This window comes from Onychostoma macrolepis, chromosome 13 (assembly GCF_012432095.1).
Source record: "Onychostoma macrolepis isolate SWU-2019 chromosome 13, ASM1243209v1, whole genome shotgun sequence".
NCBI classification, from domain to species: Eukaryota; Metazoa; Chordata; class Actinopteri; order Cypriniformes; family Cyprinidae; genus Onychostoma; species Onychostoma macrolepis.
The window spans coordinates 3,859,257-3,880,238 of record NC_081167.1 but is presented as its reverse complement, the minus strand read 5'-3'; the positions used below and the strand labels follow the sequence as shown (position 1 = coordinate 3,880,238).

General features: G+C 36.2%; 2 protein-coding genes across 2 annotated transcripts in view; one reads left to right on the top strand and one right to left on the bottom strand.

Moving 5' to 3' along the window:
- mcph1 (microcephalin 1) overlaps positions 1-20,982 on the top strand; it is a 109,800-nt gene that overhangs the window by 75,978 nt on the left and 12,840 nt on the right. The window lies entirely within an intron of this gene.
- Positions 1,859-19,452, bottom strand: angpt2a (angiopoietin 2a). Its single transcript, XM_058794856.1, has 9 exons — positions 18,754-19,452; positions 15,271-15,426; positions 13,593-13,714; positions 13,182-13,408; positions 12,571-12,695; positions 11,802-11,903; positions 7,653-7,819; positions 4,890-5,020; positions 1,859-3,545 (listed from the first exon to the last, which is right to left on the bottom strand). Exons 1-9 carry the CDS (start codon positions 19,030-19,032, stop codon positions 3,385-3,387), a joined length of 1,470 nt encoding a protein of 489 aa, XP_058650839.1. The 5' UTR covers positions 19,033-19,452; the 3' UTR covers positions 1,859-3,384.

Genomic DNA, 20,982 nt, shown 5'->3' with positions numbered 1-20,982 from the left:
TATTTTAAAATAGCATTTTAATTATTAATTGAAGCATTTCAATTAAGATATACATCATTAAATTAAAAAAGTCTGACTGTGCTTAATGGGTACATTTTTGTACCCTTTAAGCACACCCCTGTTCCCATTAAGCTCACATCATGTTTTATTAAAAATTCTTGTTCATTTTAAGGAAGATTTTTTAAGAATAATTGTAAAATATATATATTTTTTGAAGGTACAAAGTCAATCACAAAAAAAAAAAAAAAAAGAACACTAAAATGAAGCAACAAGGCATTCAAGTCGATCAGCTATATATTCATAATGAAGTGTCTTCTAAGCACATTGTAACATCTAAACTAGTCCATGTTCAGCTAAATAACACATTCAAAAATCAAATAAAACAAACCAATAAAACATTTAATTCATGGGGATGAACATAGAAACTAGCCTCATTATGAAACCTCTTTTTAAATGGATGTCAACTTGTCTATAGTCTCTTGTGGCTGTAATACACTACACGATTTTCACCCCTGATTTTCCACAGATTTAAAGTCTGGAGAAGTTGATGCTGGTTTCCAAAGATCAGAGCCAGTCTGCAGATTTGAGTCAACTGATTCCATAGAAAATCGATTAATTTGACTTAAACTGACAACCATCCGTTAATATTTAAAGTCTGTTTATGAAGTATTTACATAGACGTTCAATGTGGAAGAGCTTAAAGAGAGCACACTGAGCTTATGTAAGATTATGTATTACCATGTAATATTTATTAAAATGACAGGATTTTGCTAAATAAATAATCTAGGTCATGTATTAAGTTCATGGATATTTTAATATGAACAACTATTATTAACAATATATATGAAATTATACTTTTTCTTATTGATGTCACACTGAAGCTGTGCGATTTTCATAGTAGTGCACCCTTTAAGCTCACTTTACAATAATATGAAATCTTTAACAATTACAGCACTGTAAAACGACAGAACAGCAATAAACTGTCAATTTAATAATATTATGGATGTAAAAGTACAACCCAGTAATGCCTGTGAAGTAATATATTAGCGTAGCACACAATCTTATACAGCTAGTCAGCTAACTCTGTTCTGTAGCATCTATGTTGATAAAACTATCTTTTGGATCTAATGTAATTATTTCCCACATTCAAGTTCCAGGTTATAATATGCAAAAGTCTGAACATTAATCTCTTAATTTTACAATAAGTGGTGAAACTTACCCAAAATAAAGGCTTAAACATCTAAAAATGCACATGTAAGGGGCTCCTCTTTTGGTGAAAGTTTTTAGACAGCTTTCAAAATGGCCGCCAGACAGTGTGAACACATGGAGAGCCATATCTCAGTGTGCAATGATCTGATTGACTTGAAATTATAGGAGGTATATAGTAACAAACACATCAATTGATTAAGACATCAGGTAAGATAATAAATAATTTTTTTTTTTTATAATCTGATCTCAAAAATGGAAGTGCGCTTAATGGGTACGTGAGCTTAATAGGTACATTTACCCTATTGGATTAAATTTTCCCTTTCCTCTAAGACTTTTATTCAAATTGTGTCATGTTTAAAAGGTAGAAGCATATTTTGAAACACATTAAAAATATTGTTGATGTATATAGTGTTGAATGTATTGTGTTCATCACATTTGTTTTAATTTATTTGGAATATTTTAATATGGAATTGTCACTAAAATTCTTTAACTGTACTTAGCATCTTAACATTATCGTTGGTATAGAAGTTAAATTATAACCATCATGAAATTAATGTTATGGATCATGGATCTTATGAACAATACTTTTTTGACACTCTAATCTTTAACCAAAATGTCATAACTGGTTTGAATGAAACTTATCTTAGGCTTGACCAATGTTTATGGCTTCCTGATGACAGCCCCACCCTGTACACCACGCAACGCGGGTGAGGGTGGACCCAATCGCTAAAACCAACAACGGCTGGCCTGATAAACTCTGCAGTTGCGACTGCGAACAATACACTGCGAACAATACCACGTTTGACAGTGCGGACATCGGAGCTACTGAAAGATCTTGTTGATCAGAAGTTTAACGTTATCTACATGGACCGACAGAATCAGCTTCAAGAATACAATTTGTCTGAGCCTGACACACACTGCAATTTTTCTACAAATAACGCTTTGGCGGATCTGAAGCATAAACCGGAAACTGAAACTGAAATTTCACTGGACCGTCGTGGATTAAAACAGTCAATCCAGATTCTAGGAAACGGCGACAACATTCTATATCGATTAGGGGACAAAGTTTGTGTCTTGGAAAGAACTGAATTCTGAAAAAGTCGTCTGGCAAAAGCTGGTGGAGTGTGACTGGAGTTCTGGCGCTGCTGCGGATGAGCAACTGGAGTGCGAATGCACCGCGGGAAAAACGTGTTTTGTAAAAGACGTCATAGACCCCATGTTTAAACTACATTACAGAGGACAAATGATCGGTCTGATGCGTAAGATCATCGGGGCAGCGTGCGATCCAAATCACAATTGTACGGGAGATACCAAACGTGAAACAAAGCTCAAGAATGAAATGAAAATTGTAAGAAGCCTGAAATATCCATGGCCTGATTTGACGAGCATGTTTATCACTAGCAGTTTCACCATTCTTATCTTATTTTCACACCTAATTGTAATTGTTAGGCCTTACGCTTATGGCATTATACACTTTGTTTCCTAGTTTTTGCTGTCATGTTAGCGGGCCTCTTTGTACACACAAGTCAATAAAATAAACCTTTAAGGAATGCTGTGAAGTCTGGTCATCTGTCAACAAATGCCCAGAGTTAAGAAATCTACAAGAAGGTCAAAAGCACTTAACCATGTGTAAACAACAGCTTTATAGAGTAACAATTTTTAAGACAAATATAAAGAATGTCCTCAGCATTATGCATTTAAATCACTCTTGTACCATGGTTACATTGAAAATATATCAATTTCTGTAAATAATTTGGTATTTACAATATATTAATTACAAATAAAATAAGCACAATAAGAAAATAATAGTTAATTCTATCTATATATAGATTTCAGAAATTCTGTGAAGCATCAAGGTAATTCCGTTTATAGCTGTCCCCTTTACAGCTGTTAGTCTTCAATTGTCTTCAATTAACAGCAAGTATTCATACTTCCATTTCAACAAAACTTGTCCATTGATGAAGCTCCATTTTAATATGTTGTAGGTCATGTTTTTGTGTTCAGTTGATTAGCTATTTAACACAGAAACAAAGCCTTCTTTGCATTTTTCAAGAGCTTGATCTTCTTAAAAATAGTAATTTATCAGAGGTGCATGAAGGTCAAGCCACCAAAATTTTCCTTACAGGATAAGAAAAGCAGTGACATCAGCAGTTATTGTGCTTTAGAAGTAGAGGCTCAGAAGTTTGATGGTCTTATCATCATAGTAGTGGCCTTTAGTGAATATGCCGAACCTTTCCAGTAGTACCATTTGATACCATTGAACCGATTGGTGTTCTGCCCCTGCTGGTAGTATACGCCATTGAGATTAGATGGTCCACAGGCATCAAACCACCAACCTAAATGATACAACAAAAATATATTGTTAGGTTAGGACATGAAAACTAACTGGCAACTGTGTATTGTGACAACACAAAATGTTGGCCGTAAACATACCCCATGCTCACAAACAAGGGCTTTTTGAAACTTACAGAAACTCCACACACTGTATAAACTGTGTTTTCAGCATTTGAGAGGAAAATTATCAAATGGTGATGGAAAACACATGATTTGAAGTGAAGACCATTTCATTCTTACCTTTATAGTCTGAAACTTCCATTCTCATTGATTGTATTGGCAATATATGTGGATACGCAATAGGTCCACTTATAATGTTATCAAGAATTTTACATTAAAATAAATAAATGAATAATTTAGAAGCAATAGGCTATTTTCTGTCCTGTTTTAACCCCCTCATCAGAACGCTCCTTTTGAATAGGTGTGACATTGTAGAAGTAAACGCCCACTGCTATGATTGGCTAACAGTTGTGTATGTTTGTCTGACAGCCTTCATCCTTCCTAGTTGGACGCTGCTGTGTTTTAGGTTAAAATGCATTAAATACTCAGTACATATCAAACGATCTGTAATAACAGACAAAGCAGTTGTGATCACGTAATGAAAACAGTCACTCACACATGTAGTGTGTGAACTTTTTATCTAATAATAGTCGGCACAGCATCGTCTTTTAGTTTCAATCTTTCTGAAAATTATGCCTCAAATTGTACCTTGTTTGCAAACGAATCCACAGTAGAATCAATTGAACAAAGAACCAAGTTCTTACCGACGCGGTCTGGCACTTCATTAAAAAGAAAGTTAATCAAAAGAAGTTTATCGTTTGATTTCTGCATAGACCTGCATTTGCCGCTCTTGTCATTTACCTACTATGTGCGCAAATCAGTGGACGGGGCTAAACAGGCAGTGATCATCTTCTGTGGAGGCGGTGTTTAGCCACACTATTACATCATAAAGTGGCACATTCCAAAACCAGTCATTTTGGAAGACTGGCTTCAACATAAGCTGTTTTTAGACTAACAAGAAAGTTCTGAAACTTAAAGAATGTTTTTATAGCACAATGAGCTCTTATATATCAAAAGATCAAGGAAATTTCTCAGTTCATGACCCCTTTAATGTCAGCATTCATGAGGGCTAAATTCCCAAATGAGCTGATTGATTCCTGGCTAATTTTGCTGGTAAGCCATGACCCATATACAAAATATATTCTATTCAGATTTCTGGGGTAGTGCCAAGTACCAAAGTTCAAAAAAAAAAAAAAAAAAAAAAAGGAACTTTGATAGATGAGCGCTCCAAAAGTATGCAATACAACAGTTATAAATTAAGTTATTTGAAAGTACTCTGCTCTTACCTCCTGAAAGCATTTGTGAGCATTTGCAAACACATTTGTCGTTGTCTATGTCTTTTGTGCTGAAATCACTTCCTGGCTGTCCCATGCTGCTGGTTCTCCCTGCTGTTCCACTGTAGCCATTGAGGTGTATCCTATAGAATTGGAAATGCAGACATATACATAATACGTTATAAATATCAGTTGATTATATTTTCTTTCTACAGTTTATGAATAAGACGAGGCAAAACATATCAACAGCTAAAATGCATAAAACTCTAAATTCTCAGTCTTTGTAAGTTATTGCGTTTTCCTTTAGTCAGGGTACATAGAAATGTTTAATAAGTTACATACTTTGTCAGTAGATTTTTCTGGTCTGTCAAATTAAAAGCTTTAAATCAGACATTAAAAAGTGCCAATTCTTGAACTGTAACATACATAGACATAATTTTAAGACATCCTAGACTTGCCAGACAGGAAGAATGTTCCCAAAGGTATATTCAACCAAAATTTCACACAGAAAGATTAAATAATGTCTGTCATTAGCCACTGGCTAATCAATTTTTAGATTTCACCAGTGATTTGATTTAGAGGCTAAGAATAAGTAAAAATAGCCATAGATACTTTCACAGCATGTTGTGTCCTATGACTGCTTTAGGACACCTACAACCTGACAGAGCATTTGACAGAAATTAATGTGTTATGAAGGCATGGAAAGAGAGTTGCTTGGCTGCAATGTTTATTGCATTTTTGTAGTGTTTTGTGTTAACCTGATGGTGTTTTGTATTTGTCTATACACAAATATTGACAATGTTATAGACAGGCAAACAGGATCATGTTCATCTTAATACAGTTAATCCTACCAACAAGGGACAGAGGAGATACCAATGACTAAAATCCTGTGCCTGGTCAGTACCTGGAAGGGAGACCTCCTGGGAAAACTAGGTTGCTGCTGGAAAAGGTGCTAGTGAGGCCAGCAGGGGGTGCTCACCCTGTGGTCTGTGTGGGTCCTATAGCGCCCCAGTATAGTGATGGGGACACTTACAACGCGTCTACACCGGACGCAACAGCTAAAGTCTGTCTACACTGGATGCGACAAAGCGACCGTTGAAAATCATTTGAAATTTGTGTCAATATGTCAAAAATAGAACATGGCAGCAGTTTTCTGTCTGGGATTTGTCGCGCCGCTCGCGTCCGGTGTAGACACTGTGTTATACTGTTAAAGTCACCATCCTTCGGATGAGACGTCAGGACACAATCAAGGTGTTTGGGGAGTTCAGAAACAGTGCTTGCTGATATAGAGAATAACTCTATACATAATAAAAAATTTTTTTTAAAAAACATAATAGGGCCCCTTTAATATATACAGGCCACAATTGCCATCCTGTAATACCTGATACATTGTCACAGTACCTTTTACGGTAAATGTCTGGCAATCACAGGTGGTGTTTTTTTTTACCGTAATTCTGCCATGACAACTCTCGGAGAGATTGGCATGGTAATGTACATGACAATGTTAATGTATTCGGTCTTGGCAGAATAGATTTGCTATGCTGCTGCTGCTGCAGCAGAGCAAGTACCGAGACTTGCTACTGCCAATACATCCACAACATGCTGCTGTGAGCATGTAAGAAATACTGCTGCTGCAAATATAACATACATGAAATAACCCCCTGTCGCATACATGAATCACCTCGTAGCAGATCTATACAAGTTGAGCTGGGGAAGGTGGAGGGTTACTGAAGCGTGCTGCGAAACTGCTACAACAAACACTAGTCATATATTTGAATGTTGAGCAGAGAGCTCATTGGCTACCGATACAGAAGAGAACCAATCATTTTTTTTTTTTCTTCCCCAGTATACCTTCTTTTGGCTAAATGCTAAAACAGCATAATTCTAGCAAAGATTTAGTTATCCCAAAATGCATTTTGATGATCTCAGAGAAAAAAAAAACAATATGGCTTAAGATGCGACAGAAATATTGGTTCTAGATATAATTCATCCAGTACTAAAATGTATTGATAATTAATTTGATCTAATTAAAATGAACAGCTTTAGCCGATGTATTTATTAGCGTATCGCATCATTAATTTAGCCACATGCTAATGAAATCAAACCTCCCGTGCAACTAAAAATGGTAGTTAGCCATTAGCTTGTTGAGGGGTCAGATGGTAAAAGTTGTTCAGGGGAACTGTGTTGTGTCATGTTTTTCATGTTACATAGGCCATGACTATTTCCAAATGGCAAAATATTTTCTTTGGAGTTATGACAATTGTGCGCCAGCCCTTCAGAGATTTTATGGCAGAATGAACGGCAGCGTTAACATGGGTGTGTACCAAATCAACAGCTTATTCGTAGTTTCCTGCTGTTTTATTTCAAATATGAGAACATACTGATAGCAGACTTTTATAGAGACAAACCAAAAAAATAAAAATAAAATAAAATAAAGGTTAATTAAATGAAGATATTATAAAATAGCCAGTATAGACACACCTATGACCACTCATCAATTCTGCGAATATGAATATTAATATAGAAAGTCGTGATGCTTGATGACCATAAAGAACTACTCTACAAATCTTAATACCAGCTACTTCCTTCGTGTTTCTTTGTCACTCTTACATACCAAAAAGCAGTCCTGCCTACTGATAGCCATGCAGATATTTACTGTGGTGTAAACCGTATGGCATGATTCTACTGTCATACAGCATATAGTCTAAAACACACACAAAACTCAAAACGAGTCACAAAACTCCCAGGTATAAAAAGCACAGGGTAATTCTTCACCTGTAATTCTGCTTCTCTCCATCTAGTGAGAACTGCTCATATTTTGAAAAGGCCGTATTCCCCTCCCAGTCCATCAGATCTATTCTGAGCACATATTGTTTTTCTTGTGTCAACTTAGAGATGAATTCATTCCCCAACCAGTGTTCACCTGCGATATCTCCAAACCCCTGAAATGGAAGAACAGAAAGTCCATGTTTCATAGTAGTGTTCATGAACATTTAGTCATTTATCAGGCACATTTACAATGTGAAATTACAAAGCAAATTACAAATGAGGACAATAGAAGCAATCAAAACCAATAAAAGAGCAATAGGTAAATGTAAGTGCTGTGAGAAGTCTTGGTTAGTCTAACGCAGTGCACATAGTAAGGTTTTTTTTGTGTGTGCGTGTGTGTATATATATCTGCAAAATGTTCATACAAAGTCAGGGATCATACAAAATGCATGTTATTGTTTATTAAGTACTGACCTGAATAAAACATTTCACATATAGTCCACAAGAGAAAATAATAGTTAAATTTTTTTTTAAATGACCTCGTTCAAAGGTTTACATCCCATAATACGATTCTTAATACGGTGTTGTTACCTGAATGATCCACAGCTGTTTTTTTTTTGTTGTTGTTGTTTATTAATAGTTGTTCATGAGTCCCTTGTTTGTCCTGAACAGTTAAACTGCCTGCCGTTCTTCTGAAAAATCCTTCAGGTCCCACAAATTCTGCGGTTTTCCAGCATTTTTGTGTTTTTGAACTAGGGCTGCCCTCGACTAAAGATTTTTCCGGTCAACTAGTAGTCGTTCAATTGAAGCATTAGTCGACTAATCACACGTTTATTAATAAACCATTTAAATCATAATAATGAGCCTTTAACTGCCTGCGTAGTCGAATAAGCGGGCATAAAGCTTTCCATAGCGCACCTGCAGAAGTAATAATTATGAATGTGTGAGGGAAAAATAGTAAGGAGGCTGCGTTAACATTTTAATAATGTATTGATAAACTAGTCCTTTCTTTGTTTTTGGTTTAAGAGATGAAGTCGGCGACATTGACTCGTCATTCGCAGTAGTGATGCGCCTGTATGCATGTTTCATACAGATTCATAATCTGAGAATATTTGTTTTCCATTTGAATTGGCTCATTTAAAAGTATACATTTCACTCTCTATAGCTATATTTTCCGTGTCTGTAAGGCAAGTATACACAGAGTTTTGGAGTTTCGTGCTCAAGTTCACAGAGACAGCAGAAAGCGCATCCTGATTGCTTTCATTATTTTACAAAAGTGCAATGATGGGTTATTGCGAGTGCACACAAATAAACATAGTCTTTACAGATTCGAAAGATGTACAGGTGCATCTCAATAAATTAGAATGTCATGGAAAAGTTTATTTCAGTAATTCAACTCAAATTGTGAAACTTGTGTATTAAATAAATTCAATGCACACAGACTGAAGTAGTTTTAGATGATTTTGGCTCACATTTAACAAAAACCCACCAATTCACTATCTCAACAAATTAGAATACTTCATAAGACCAATAAAAAAAAACATTTTTAGTGAATTGTTGGCCTTCTGGAAAGTATGTTCATTTACTGTATATGTACTCAATACTTGGTAGGGCCTCCTTTTGCTTTAATTACTGCCTCAATTTGGCGTGGCATGGAGGTGATCAGTTTGTGGCACTGCTGAGGTGGTATGGAAGCCCAGGTTTCTTTGACAGTGGCCTTCAGCTCATCTGCATTTTTTTGGTCTCTTGTTTCTCATTTTCCTCTTGACAATACTCCATAGATTCTCTTTGGGGTTCAGGTCTGGTGAGTTTGCTGGCCAGTCAAGCACACCAACACCATGGTCATTTAACCAACTTTTGGTGCTTTTGGCAGTGTGGGCAGGTGCCAAATCCTGCTTGAAAATGAAATCAGCATCTTCAAAAAGCTGATCAGCTCAGCTGAAGGAAGCATGAAGTGCTCTAAAATTTATTGGTATACAGCAGATGACATTGCACCCCAAATCATCACAGACTGTGGAAACTTAACACTGGACTTCAAGCAACTTGAGCCTTCCTCCAGACTCTAGGACCTTGGTTTCCAAATTAAATACAAAACTTGCTCTCATCTGAAAAGAGGACTTTGGACCACTGGGCAACAGTCCAGTTCTTCTTCTCCTTAGCCCAGGTAAGACGCCTCTGACATTGTCTGTGGTTCAGGAGTGGCTTAACAAGAGGAATACAACAACTGTAGCCAAATTCCTTGACACGTCTGTGTGTGGTGGCTCTTGATGCCTTGACCCCAGCCTCAGTCCATTCCTTGTGAAGTTCACCCAAATTCTTGAATTGATTTTGCTTGACAATCCTCATAAGGCTGCGGTTCTCTCGTTGGTTGTGCATCTTTTTCTTCCACACTTTTTCCTTCCACTCAACTTTCTGTTAACATGCTTGGATACAGCACTCTGTTTGTGGCTTACCCTCCTTGTGAAGGGTGTCAATGATTGTCTTCTGGACAACTGTCAGATCAGCAGTCTTCCCCATGATTGTGTATAGCCTAGTGAACCAAACTGAGAGACCATTTTGAAGGCTCAGGAAACCTTTGCAGGTGTTTTGAGTTGATTAGCTGATTGGCATGTCACCATATTCTAATTTGTTGAGAGAGTGAATTGGTGGGTTTTTGTTAAATGTGAGCCAGTCATCACAATTAAAAGAACCAAAGACTTAAACTACTTCAGTCTGTGTGCATTGAACTTATTTAATACACGAGTTTCACAATTTGAGTTGAATTACTGAAATAAATGAACTTTTCCACGACATTCTAATTTATTGAGATGCACCTGTATAACTTTTATCTGCATGAGCAAAAATGACAGAGTATTTTAAGAGCAAGTGAGTGCACCAGTGCCTCCATCTGTCCTGTAATGATCACTATTCACTACTGTTGAGCTTCCACACTCCACACAGACACACACACACACACACACACACACACACACACACATATATATATATATATGTGTGTATGTATGTATGTATGTATTTATATATATAAATACATACATACACTGCCGCTCAAAAGTTTGGGATCTGTAAGATTTTTAATGTTTTTTTAAGGAAGTCTTTTCTGCTCATCAAGGCTATATTTATTCGATCAAAAATACAGAAAAAACAGTAATATTGTGAAATCTTATTGCCATTTCTAATATTGGTTTCCTATTTTAATATACTTTAAAATATAATTGATTTCTGTGATGCAGCACTGAATTTTCAGCATCATTACTCCAGTCTTCAGTGTCACATGAGTGTTGAAACTGTTGTGTTGCTTCATATTGTTTTTTGGAACATGTGATACTTTTTTCTTTGATGAATACAAAGTTGAAAAGAGCAGCATTTTTTCAAAATGGAAATCTTTTCTAACAATATAAGTCTTTACTATGACTTTTTATTATTTTAACACATCCCTCCTGAATAAAAGTATTAATTTCTTTTTTAAAAAAAAGAAAAAGAAAGAAAAAAATTTACTGACCCCAAACTTTTGAATAGCATTGTATTCACAAAATTTATTTTTTAAATAAATGCTGTTCTTTTTAACTTTTTATTAATCAGAGAATCTTAAAAAAAAAATCACAGGTCCCCAAAAAAAAAACGGCACAACGGTTTCCAACATTGATTATAAATCAGCATATTAGAATGATTTCTGAAGGATCATGTGACACTGAAGACTGGAGTAATGATGCTGAAATTTCAGCTTTGATCACAGAAATTATATTTTAAAGTATATTAAAATAGAAAACTGTTATTTTTATATTGCAATATTTCACAAATATTTTTGATGTATTTTTTCTGTATTTTTGATCAAACAGATACAGCTTTGATGAGCAGATGAAACTTCTTTAAAAAACAATAAACATTTTACCGATTGCCAAAATTTTGAGCGGCAGTGTATATGTATATGCAAGTGTTAGAGGGTCAAGTGTAGATGGAAGAGATGTGGTTTTTAGCCATTTCTTGACGATGGCTAAGGACTTAGCTGCTGGAATTGAGTTCGGCAGGTCATTCCACCAGCAGTTAAGGTAAAAGTCTGTGAAAGTGATTTTGTGCCTCTTTGGGATGGCACTTGCAAGCTTCTGGAGGGCATATAAGTCAAGGCAATATAGGTAAACACCATTAAATCCCTACCAATGTGTAATTTGTCCACGTTTGATGAAAATCAACAAGGCCATTAAAGCGCTTCTGTATTACTGTCCATCCACCTCCATCTGTCTCCATGTCACAGTAGGCCTGGAAAAAGAAATTTTACATTTCTATAAATTAAATCTTGTATTGCCTGACTTCAATGAATTCTAAAGAACGGTTTCTTATGAAATGGCTGTCTGTGGGAATGTTTAGAATTTCAGCATGAGTCACACTTAAAGGAATAGTTCACCCTAAAATGAAAGCTCTTGTTTAGTTACCCTTATGTCTTTCAAACCACATATTATTTTAATCCTTCCTTAAAACACAAAAGATATTAGGCAGATGTTCATACTTTATTTCATACAAATAGGAAAAAAAAGTTGACACTGGCATTTGTAATATCTAATAACATATTTTTTTAATTGAACAATTGCTTATTTTCTTTCATTTTATTGTTGGGCTTTTTGCCTTTGAAAATACAGTGTAGACAGGTATGTAGGTGTTAGAGTAGGGGAATGGGATCAAGACATGACTCGGGTTGGACTTCAACCTGAGTCTTCGACAGCCAACAGCTCATACAATACAAATGACTATCCACTTTTGTTGTATGGAAAATAGTGATTTTGATGTACAGCCTTTTGTGTTTCACTGATTAAAAAAAGTAGTACATGGTCAGAACAACACAAGAGTGAATAATGAGAAAATTTTCATTTGTAAATGTTAGGTTTGAATGTTACTGCATTTGCACTTGAGTTAAGGTGATAGAGGTTACCTTGAACTGCTGTTTTGTATCGGGTATGGTCAATGAGTAGACCCCGCTTTCCTTGTTCCCTACACTGAAGACTGCAGCACAGTCATTGTACTGATCTGGGTTGTCCTGCATCATTGAATTGCTACCTGATGAAAGAAAAGTCTTGTTGAGCCATACTGGATGGTAGGCTATGCCAGAAATTGGATTGGATGGCTATATAATGTTTATACCGTTTTGGTACAAAAACTGGTGTATATAGACTCAATACCATTTTGGATTTTTGTCACAGTGCCCACATTTAACTTACGGTTGTGTTTTTTTTTTTTTTTCACCGTATGGACCTTAATTTCACAAGATTACTGTCAAGTTTTAAGAATATACTTTCATGATCACTAGTGCCTTATAGGTTTTTTACTAAAACTATTAGACTATGACTATGCATATTATATGTTTATTGTACTCCAGTGATGATTGTTTTTATGTGTCTCTGTCTGATTAACCGTTGAACTTTTTCCCCAAACATTTGAACAGCTGCTAGTGAGCTGGCATAATATTGTTTTGGGTGTTTATTTTCCCCCAGGTCCCATGTGCGATAACAGTTGAAATGCTGATGCAAGCGGATGGTCACTTACCCACAGAGATTGTGTGGATTAGGTTGTTGACTGTATTTGTCAGTTCTTGCTGCTGCTGCTTCATTGCAGAGTTATCGGAGGAGGTGCGGAGCAGTTGTTGCTCCATTTCTTTCATTATGTTAGTCTGCTTTTCCACCAGCTTTTTGAGCTGTTCCTTCTCCTCTTTGAGGTTTTCTAGCTCAGTATTTCTCTTTCCTTCTATGTTCTCCACTCGCTTCTCCAGGACACTAACAGGAACCAAGAGAACAAGCTTTGAAAAACACTTTTTTACAGAGATGTTTTAAACTCTGAAAGGAGTCAGCAACGTAAAGTACTGTATAAGTGCCTGTGACTTGAACGGATCTTTACATAGTTAACGCTTAAAGCAAAATGTGTGGTGGTGTTTTTAATAGTCCAATTAATAATGTTTACCTGTTTTTTTCGTTCAGTTTGTTGATTTCATTTATATGCTGTAGAATTTCTTTTTCCAGTTTGCTGGTTGAAATGGAGTTCTCAAGAAGCTGACGTTCAAGTCGAGTTGTTTGGTTAATAACCTAAAGATGAAAATGGACATTGTGTTTCCCACAGATTGTATCTTAGATAAGACTCTGCAAATCATGAGTATTTCATATAACTTGCAGACACTGAATCACTCTCTTCTCTGAAGGTATTTTGTAGTTTTTCAGCTGCCGTGGTCTTCCACTGACTTTTTAACTGTAAAACCATCTTCAGAACAATTTGGCAGTTCTCCACAACATTTTGTAAAGTATAACATTGTCCTTCCTCTTTTAGGTCTTTAAGAAGTGCACTTACACTTCTTTGAGACTTTTGAGCAACCTGTACTAAAACCCTGGCTGTTCATTCAACTCATATTCTCCTCAACTCTCCATATTCTCATATTCTCCCCTCCATTTTGCACTCATGGGGCCTCATCAGATGTTGTGCAGAAACCATCCTAAATTTGATCTTTTGATTATCTCTCAAATATGCGTACGTGTGATTCATAGAATGAACGCACATACAGAAAACGCACGTACGCTTCTTTCAGATGTGAAATCTATGAATCGCAAATTACCTTGAACTTGTGCGCAATTGAATGGTTTCAGTTCTCTGCTTGTAAACGACTCCTAATCAATGTCATTAACATATAAATGTTCACCAGTCATCATCCAAATCCTTTCCAAAGCGAGCTACAAGAACAGCTTACATTTTCAAAAACCTGCAGTACTCAAACAAGAAAAAAGTGTGTACATCTGCTCAGACCCTGATGTGACACTAAACACTTTTCCACGTCAAAGGCAGTTTTTACAAATATGTGCGTCGGCGTGGATTTAAGCGCGCACACACTCTAAGATCAAATCTGGCTGTATGCACACTTTATATATGAGGCCCATGGTATTCAGGCATTTACATATTGATTGTGTATATACCTGTAAACCATACTTTAGTAAAAGTTACATACCTTACAGCATAAACAGTGTGAAGAGCAATCATAAAAAATGATTGAATACCTCAAAAAATAAAACTGAATACCTCAAAATTGCAATAAATCAAAGTCAACACAACAGCCTTAAATGTCTACAAACACTAAAGTCTCAGCTAAGCTCAAGTACTCAAAAAGGTCAACCAATATCCATTAAAAAGTCTCAGCCATGTCTTCATCTCATAAATAAAAGACCTGATATTCACAACTACCTGCTAATGCATTCACGTTAAGTTGCCTTGTTGGCAAGTTTGGGTGACTAAGGGCAAAACACACAAGATGTAGTACTGTCAAATTGTGTCATTGTCCTGTAGATGGCGATATTACTTCTTTTGTAGCAGAATAAGTTAGATGCCATGCAAAATGTGACATCATAAATTAATCGGAGTAAAGAGTACATATACCTGTAAAGAACTGTAAAATGTTCCTAGTTATCTACATTTTTGGTGTCATACACGGTTTATACAAAAAGAACCCATGTGATGTAGCCAGCAAACACTTTAGCAGGGCAAGTAAAATTCCAAACAACTGTCCAAGCCAGACCAATAGAAAAAATCAGTAGAGTCCTGTTAGTTATTGAAACTGACTCCATGCCTGCTGAATTAGACAGTGAAGTAACAACCTCACCTGTGCCTCAACAGTAGTGATTTTTCGGGTTTGCTCTGCTGTCTGACTCAGGAGGCTGGTCCCAATCTTGATCATGGTCACTGTGTGGTTTTGCACCGCATTATTTTGAATTTGGGCCATGTCTTGTTTGAGGTTCTCCTGGATGTAGTTCTCCAGCTGTGGATGGAATCAGATTATTTGATTTATTTGAAAACTGTTGCATCTGAAGTCACTATCTGCATCTTTGTTTTCCTACATGATACCACTATCTGCATCTCTTCATGTATATGATTCTGAGAGAGGGATGCTCTGCTGCTGTTTTTAGATGCTGAAATGTAGCTTTTGCAGATGCGCCTGCAATTTTTAGATAAGACTACAGAAAATACAGCCTCAACCTCTGAATTACAGAAATGCATACCTTGAAAAATTCAACTGTCACAAGGCATTTAATAATCAAGAAAAGTTGTTTATAGAAAATAACTTTTGTAAATTAGGCTTACTTGAGCTTGTATTGATGAAGGGATAGCTCAATATGACAATTCTGCCTCTGTTAGCAGATGTGGAGCAAGCTGTTTGTTTAAGCTATTCAACAATGTCACTGTAGACACAGGTGATAATGTCATTTAAAAATGGCCATATTTTGGAATAGTACAGTATGAGACTGTCAAGACTTTGTTGGTAAAATTTTCAGTTTCTTGAACCTTTGTGCTGAAATGGACATTTTGTTAAGGCATCTACACTAGAGTTGACACTCCATGAAAGAATCTCAAACTCAGCAGTGTTGAATGCAAATCCTTGTATGTTGTCTTTCCTGTATTGAGTTCCTGAAACTCCAGCACTCAAACAAACAGGATGGAAATGAGTTACAAGTTTTGTCCTGCAAAAATTTCTAGAATGTTGAGAGGAAAATAAAATTGCAGTGGATTTGCCACTGTTTGTTTGCTAAGTATGAAAGACCAATTACTACGGCACTTTAGCATGAATATTTTTTAATTTGTGACAACTACTGTAATCAGGTTAATTTTGTTTGCCTTCCTCTTTTGGTTCCACCAAGCCTTTTCTGGAGCCGCTTCTTCATGTGAAGGGTGTCATGACGTATAATCGTAATTGCAAGCTGATCTAATCAGTTGTTTGCTCCTGCTCCAAGTATTCAACTAGGCTTGTTTCTTCTGCCTATTTACATGAAAGTGTGACCACATACTTACGCATTGTTTTGCTGTCACATATGAATAGGGCCTTGGCCACTTAATCAGATATCCCAATAATGTGAGATTCTTACAGTACAGTTCTTGAGAGCCAAAAGAGGGGGAAGTGATTTCCTCTGACCTTAGATTAAGGTCTTAGAATGGACTGCTAAGAGGAAGAGCCCTTCTTCTGCCATACCAAAATATTGTTTCTTTTGCTTCCAAGAGGATGCAAGAGTTCACTTTTCGCCCTGCATGACAGTTTCTAAAATAGAAAATCATGTGTGTTTTTTGTTGTTGTAGTTTAATGTGCATTAAAACATTTTCAGATGACACTTGACACTTTTACACTGTACTCAATCATCTCAACATTTCATACTTTTAATTTAATAGGTGGTTAGCACCGTTTTTACCTAGGGTTATGAAACCCTGGTCTAGAGCATCAACGTTCTCAGGTGTGAAATGAGACAGTGTTAGAATGTTGTAGATAGATGCTGTAGAGAAGAAGAAAAAAAATCTGAAATTAAACCCCACATATTGTAAAATAGTGTATAGTATTTTTTTTTTTTAAACTAAATTAGTAGAATTAACATTTATTTTTGTTCAGAAGTCACAAATGATATATATGATATTAGATATATTCTAGATTATCAACCACCTATGTTTAATGGTTGGCTACTTCTATTAAATACGAATTTCACTGCCAAGCCTATTTAGCTAACATGTCTCTTTTTTTTTTTTTTTTTTTGAGCATTTTCAGATCTGTAAATTGTTGGCTTATATATACACATATACATGCAAATGCATACTTCAAAATTTCATGTTTAGTTCAGTATGTTACTTGCCATTTCTTTGTATTTTACTGTAAAATTTGCTAGCAAATTGTTTCTAACCCAATTTTTTTTTACATTAGAATGCTGTTAGAATGCCCACACAATCTTTTACTTCTATATGATATAGTTAAGCAATAGTATCACACAAGCAAGCATGCTTTTTTTTAACCAAATATCAGCACTATTGCAAATGTGATATTGAGAAGTGTCTTTTTTTTTTTTTTTTAACGATTTCATATTTCAATATTCCAAAAATAAAACACTATAAAAGATGATGCATATATCTAATAAGGTATGATGAAAAAGTCACTGCTGTGAACTAATCACCACACAGAATGTTACTGTCCAAGACAGGCCTAACCCAGTAAAAGTACCAGCCCAAAAACACACTCAGGAAAATATTGTGAAATTATCATTAGTGACTAAAATAAAAAATTATAAAAGATCCAGAAAATACAGAGAGGTATATTTTGTCAATATTGCACACCACTATATAAATAAAAATGTATCTGTTAGAGCAAGAGTCCAGGCTGCGTAAGAACAGCATTCTTGCACCTGTTTTGGCAAAGAGCAATGAGAAGAGGTGCTTTTTGGTTTTCAGCTGCAAGAAGTATTGTGCTCATCCAGCTGGTTTTCAATCAGGCTGAGACCACCTTGTTCAGACTATCTTAGACTGATTCTTTTTGTGTGGATAAGAGCGTGTTTTCAGTGTTGCCAATAACGAATAGAACTAGAGGAGGAAATGTGCCAGGTTCTGAAACAAATGCTCCAATTCAAAACTAAGGGCGTCACATCTGGCTCGTTTAAAGCAGGAACAAACAATTAAAACTTTGGTGCAGGTCAACTCAGTTTAAAGCACAGGTCCTTTGTGGGCTGAAAGTCAGTGCTTATGCAATAATTGTAAATTAATTTGGAAAAATTAAGCTTTGGTCAGTTCATATAATAAGCAATGACGTTTATTCATTTAAATCCAAGCATTTAATGTTGTTTCCTGATTTTTAGCTGCTTGATTAAAGTGATTAAAATGCTCCATTCTGAGAAGAACACACTAAAGTTATAAAGTTGTTTGGCTTTAAGTCTTGGTTTGGTTGGTTGGTATGAATTTGATTATAACACCCTCTCCCCTCCTTCCAGAGGTCTCTTTTTACATTACATTTGGGTCTGAACCTGAGTGCCACAACGAGTTGTATCGGAAGCTTACCACCGAAACTTTACATGCGCAAATCAGTGCTTGCATTTATCTACCATTGCAAGAGATGAAACGGTACATGTGAACTGTTCTTCTGACAACCTTTTTAAGCAGACTCGGGTGCAATTTACATATATTTAGAAAACTGCTTTCAAAGCAAAAGAAAAGAAAAAACCTAACTCTGACATGAAACTCTGCACCAAATTGTCAAGTGTGAAGGTGTCCTAAAATATAATTAATCTACATTAGAAAAGCACATCTACTTTCTCTACAGTGATATACAAGAGAAACGTTGTACCTTCTGCAGCCATTGTGTGTTGTTCTCCATGATGGTTTCTAGTTGTTCTAGTCTTTGGATTGAGCTGTCATAGTCAACCAGGTCATCTCGTTGCACTTGGTTAGTGTAAGTGCTCGAAGGGCCTCCGCAGTCCTGTGGTTCTGGCAGCAGAAAGGTGTAGGTGCATGGTCCATTCTGGATCTGGTACTGCTTCTTTCCTGTTGTTTCTGAATTGGCTGTAAATGCTTCCCCAACACTAAGGCAATAACTTAGTAGTAATAGTATCCCAGCGTTCAGCATGTTTGTTCTGAAACTTTAATACTACTACCTGTGCAAGTAAAAAATATCTTCCTTTTTCCCTTATTTAGAGTCTGGATGTTACAAGAATAAAGCCACTGAGTCTCAGTGTCTACATCCAGTTTATTCTCCTTTTCCAGGATTGTGCTCCCACTGTGTGTGAGCTTCGTTTATATGCCATCAAGAGTAGGAGGAGGAGACAGTGCCACAGAAGTACTAATAGAGTATCACTTGCTCCCAGGCTGCTTGTACTCATCCCTCATCAGTCTAACAGGCTGTTTTCTTAACAGAGTCCTCTGTGAAAGGACTGAGACTCCTCCCATGATCCGTGGCCTCTGTTTGAAAGCACTGCTTGGATAGAGGAGCATAAAGAACTCTCCAGCCAGACAGGATCTCTAATTAAACTCTTCCTGCTGAATGCTCCTTCTTGCCTGTATCTGCTCCAATGAAAGCCAAGACAGTGGGTCCCACCAGTGGGAGAGGACGAGGACGTAATGGTTGTATTTGTTTTTTTCTTAGAGGGCTGCTACAGAAAAAAGGCAGCTCAGGATGCAGCTGTATAATTCAAGTAATGCAACTTCAGCAGTGTCCAAGTCAGACCATATGACCACATGTCCAGATGTGTGTTTTGCTGTGCTTTTGTCCTTCTACATTATCTTCTTCAAAGCTCTGGTCCCCCTGAATGTTTAAAGAGAGATAAAGGGGGGGTCTTTCAGTTGTCACTCACACTATCATTTCTAGACCATAATTTCCTGCCCTAAATCTTGAGTACAGTGGGGTCCAAAAGTCTGAGAATTTCGTCATTGAAAACTGGAAATGAGGTTTTAGGTTTTTGAAAAATATAAAACGAAGACAGGTAAAACATCCTCAGAAATTCTGTAGAAATTTTAAAATTGTTGTCAGTTTTTCAGGTTAACTTGTTACTCAGATTATGTTGTTAATATGATTTGAAATGAAACATTTTGTATTAATTGTCGGCATTGCTTTGTAAAAGGTGTTAAACTAATGACTTATGGTTAATTAAAAGATGTGTAAGGTTTTCAAAATTACAGTCAGCCTATATTAAATGTAAATTGGAGTCTGATTCTGCATTAGTATTGGAAATGTAAAAATAGAATACTATTAGGCCAGTTTGTCATAGCATTTCCTCATTTCAGATGATCACAGTATATTGGCCTGAAAAGCTGACATGGAGGAAGGGGAAGGCAGGTGTTGAGAGAGGAAATAATTCCGCTCAGAGGATGTTTTGTCTTTTAACCCCTTGGGTGTCTCCTGCTTGGATATCAAGTTCTTGTCGTCACTTCCATTAACACCTGAGAGAACATTGCTTTATGATGACTATCAAAGCATCTTTTCGGTCTAGAGTGCGTCACAGTTATCATTGGAAATGTACCCAAACAATTTTTTTAAATTATTTTTTTATTATTCCACTTTTGACAAATCAGTGCATCAAATCTTAAACTTGTGTACTACTGAAAGGGGTCATATCATAACTAATTAAATGTTATTCACTGTTTATTATTTTAAGTTTAAAAGCTTACGTATGGATTACTTTAACATGTTTCTCAACCCTGTTCTTGGAGGTGCACCAACAGTACACATTTTCAAACACATCTCCAGAAACAGGGTTGGGGAACACATTTCCAAAAGTTCAAATGTCCTCCTTGGTCCAAAAAGGGAATTTACTTTAAGTTTAAAAAAAAAGTCACGTATTCAATGTTCAGAAACATCTGGTGCTTTTTCATGGCAAGGTAATTCAGAAGAGCTGAGAGTAAAATGTAATTGTTGTTGTTGTTGTTGTTATTTTGCTTTTTGTTAAATACTTCATAGGTCAGTATGATAATGCTTTCATCTATCAGTAACACACTGCCACATTTAAAATTAATTCCATTAATTGTTTCCCCCAAAATCAGAGCAGAAAATGCAAAGGAAGGCCTGTCGTCGCTCAGGTGC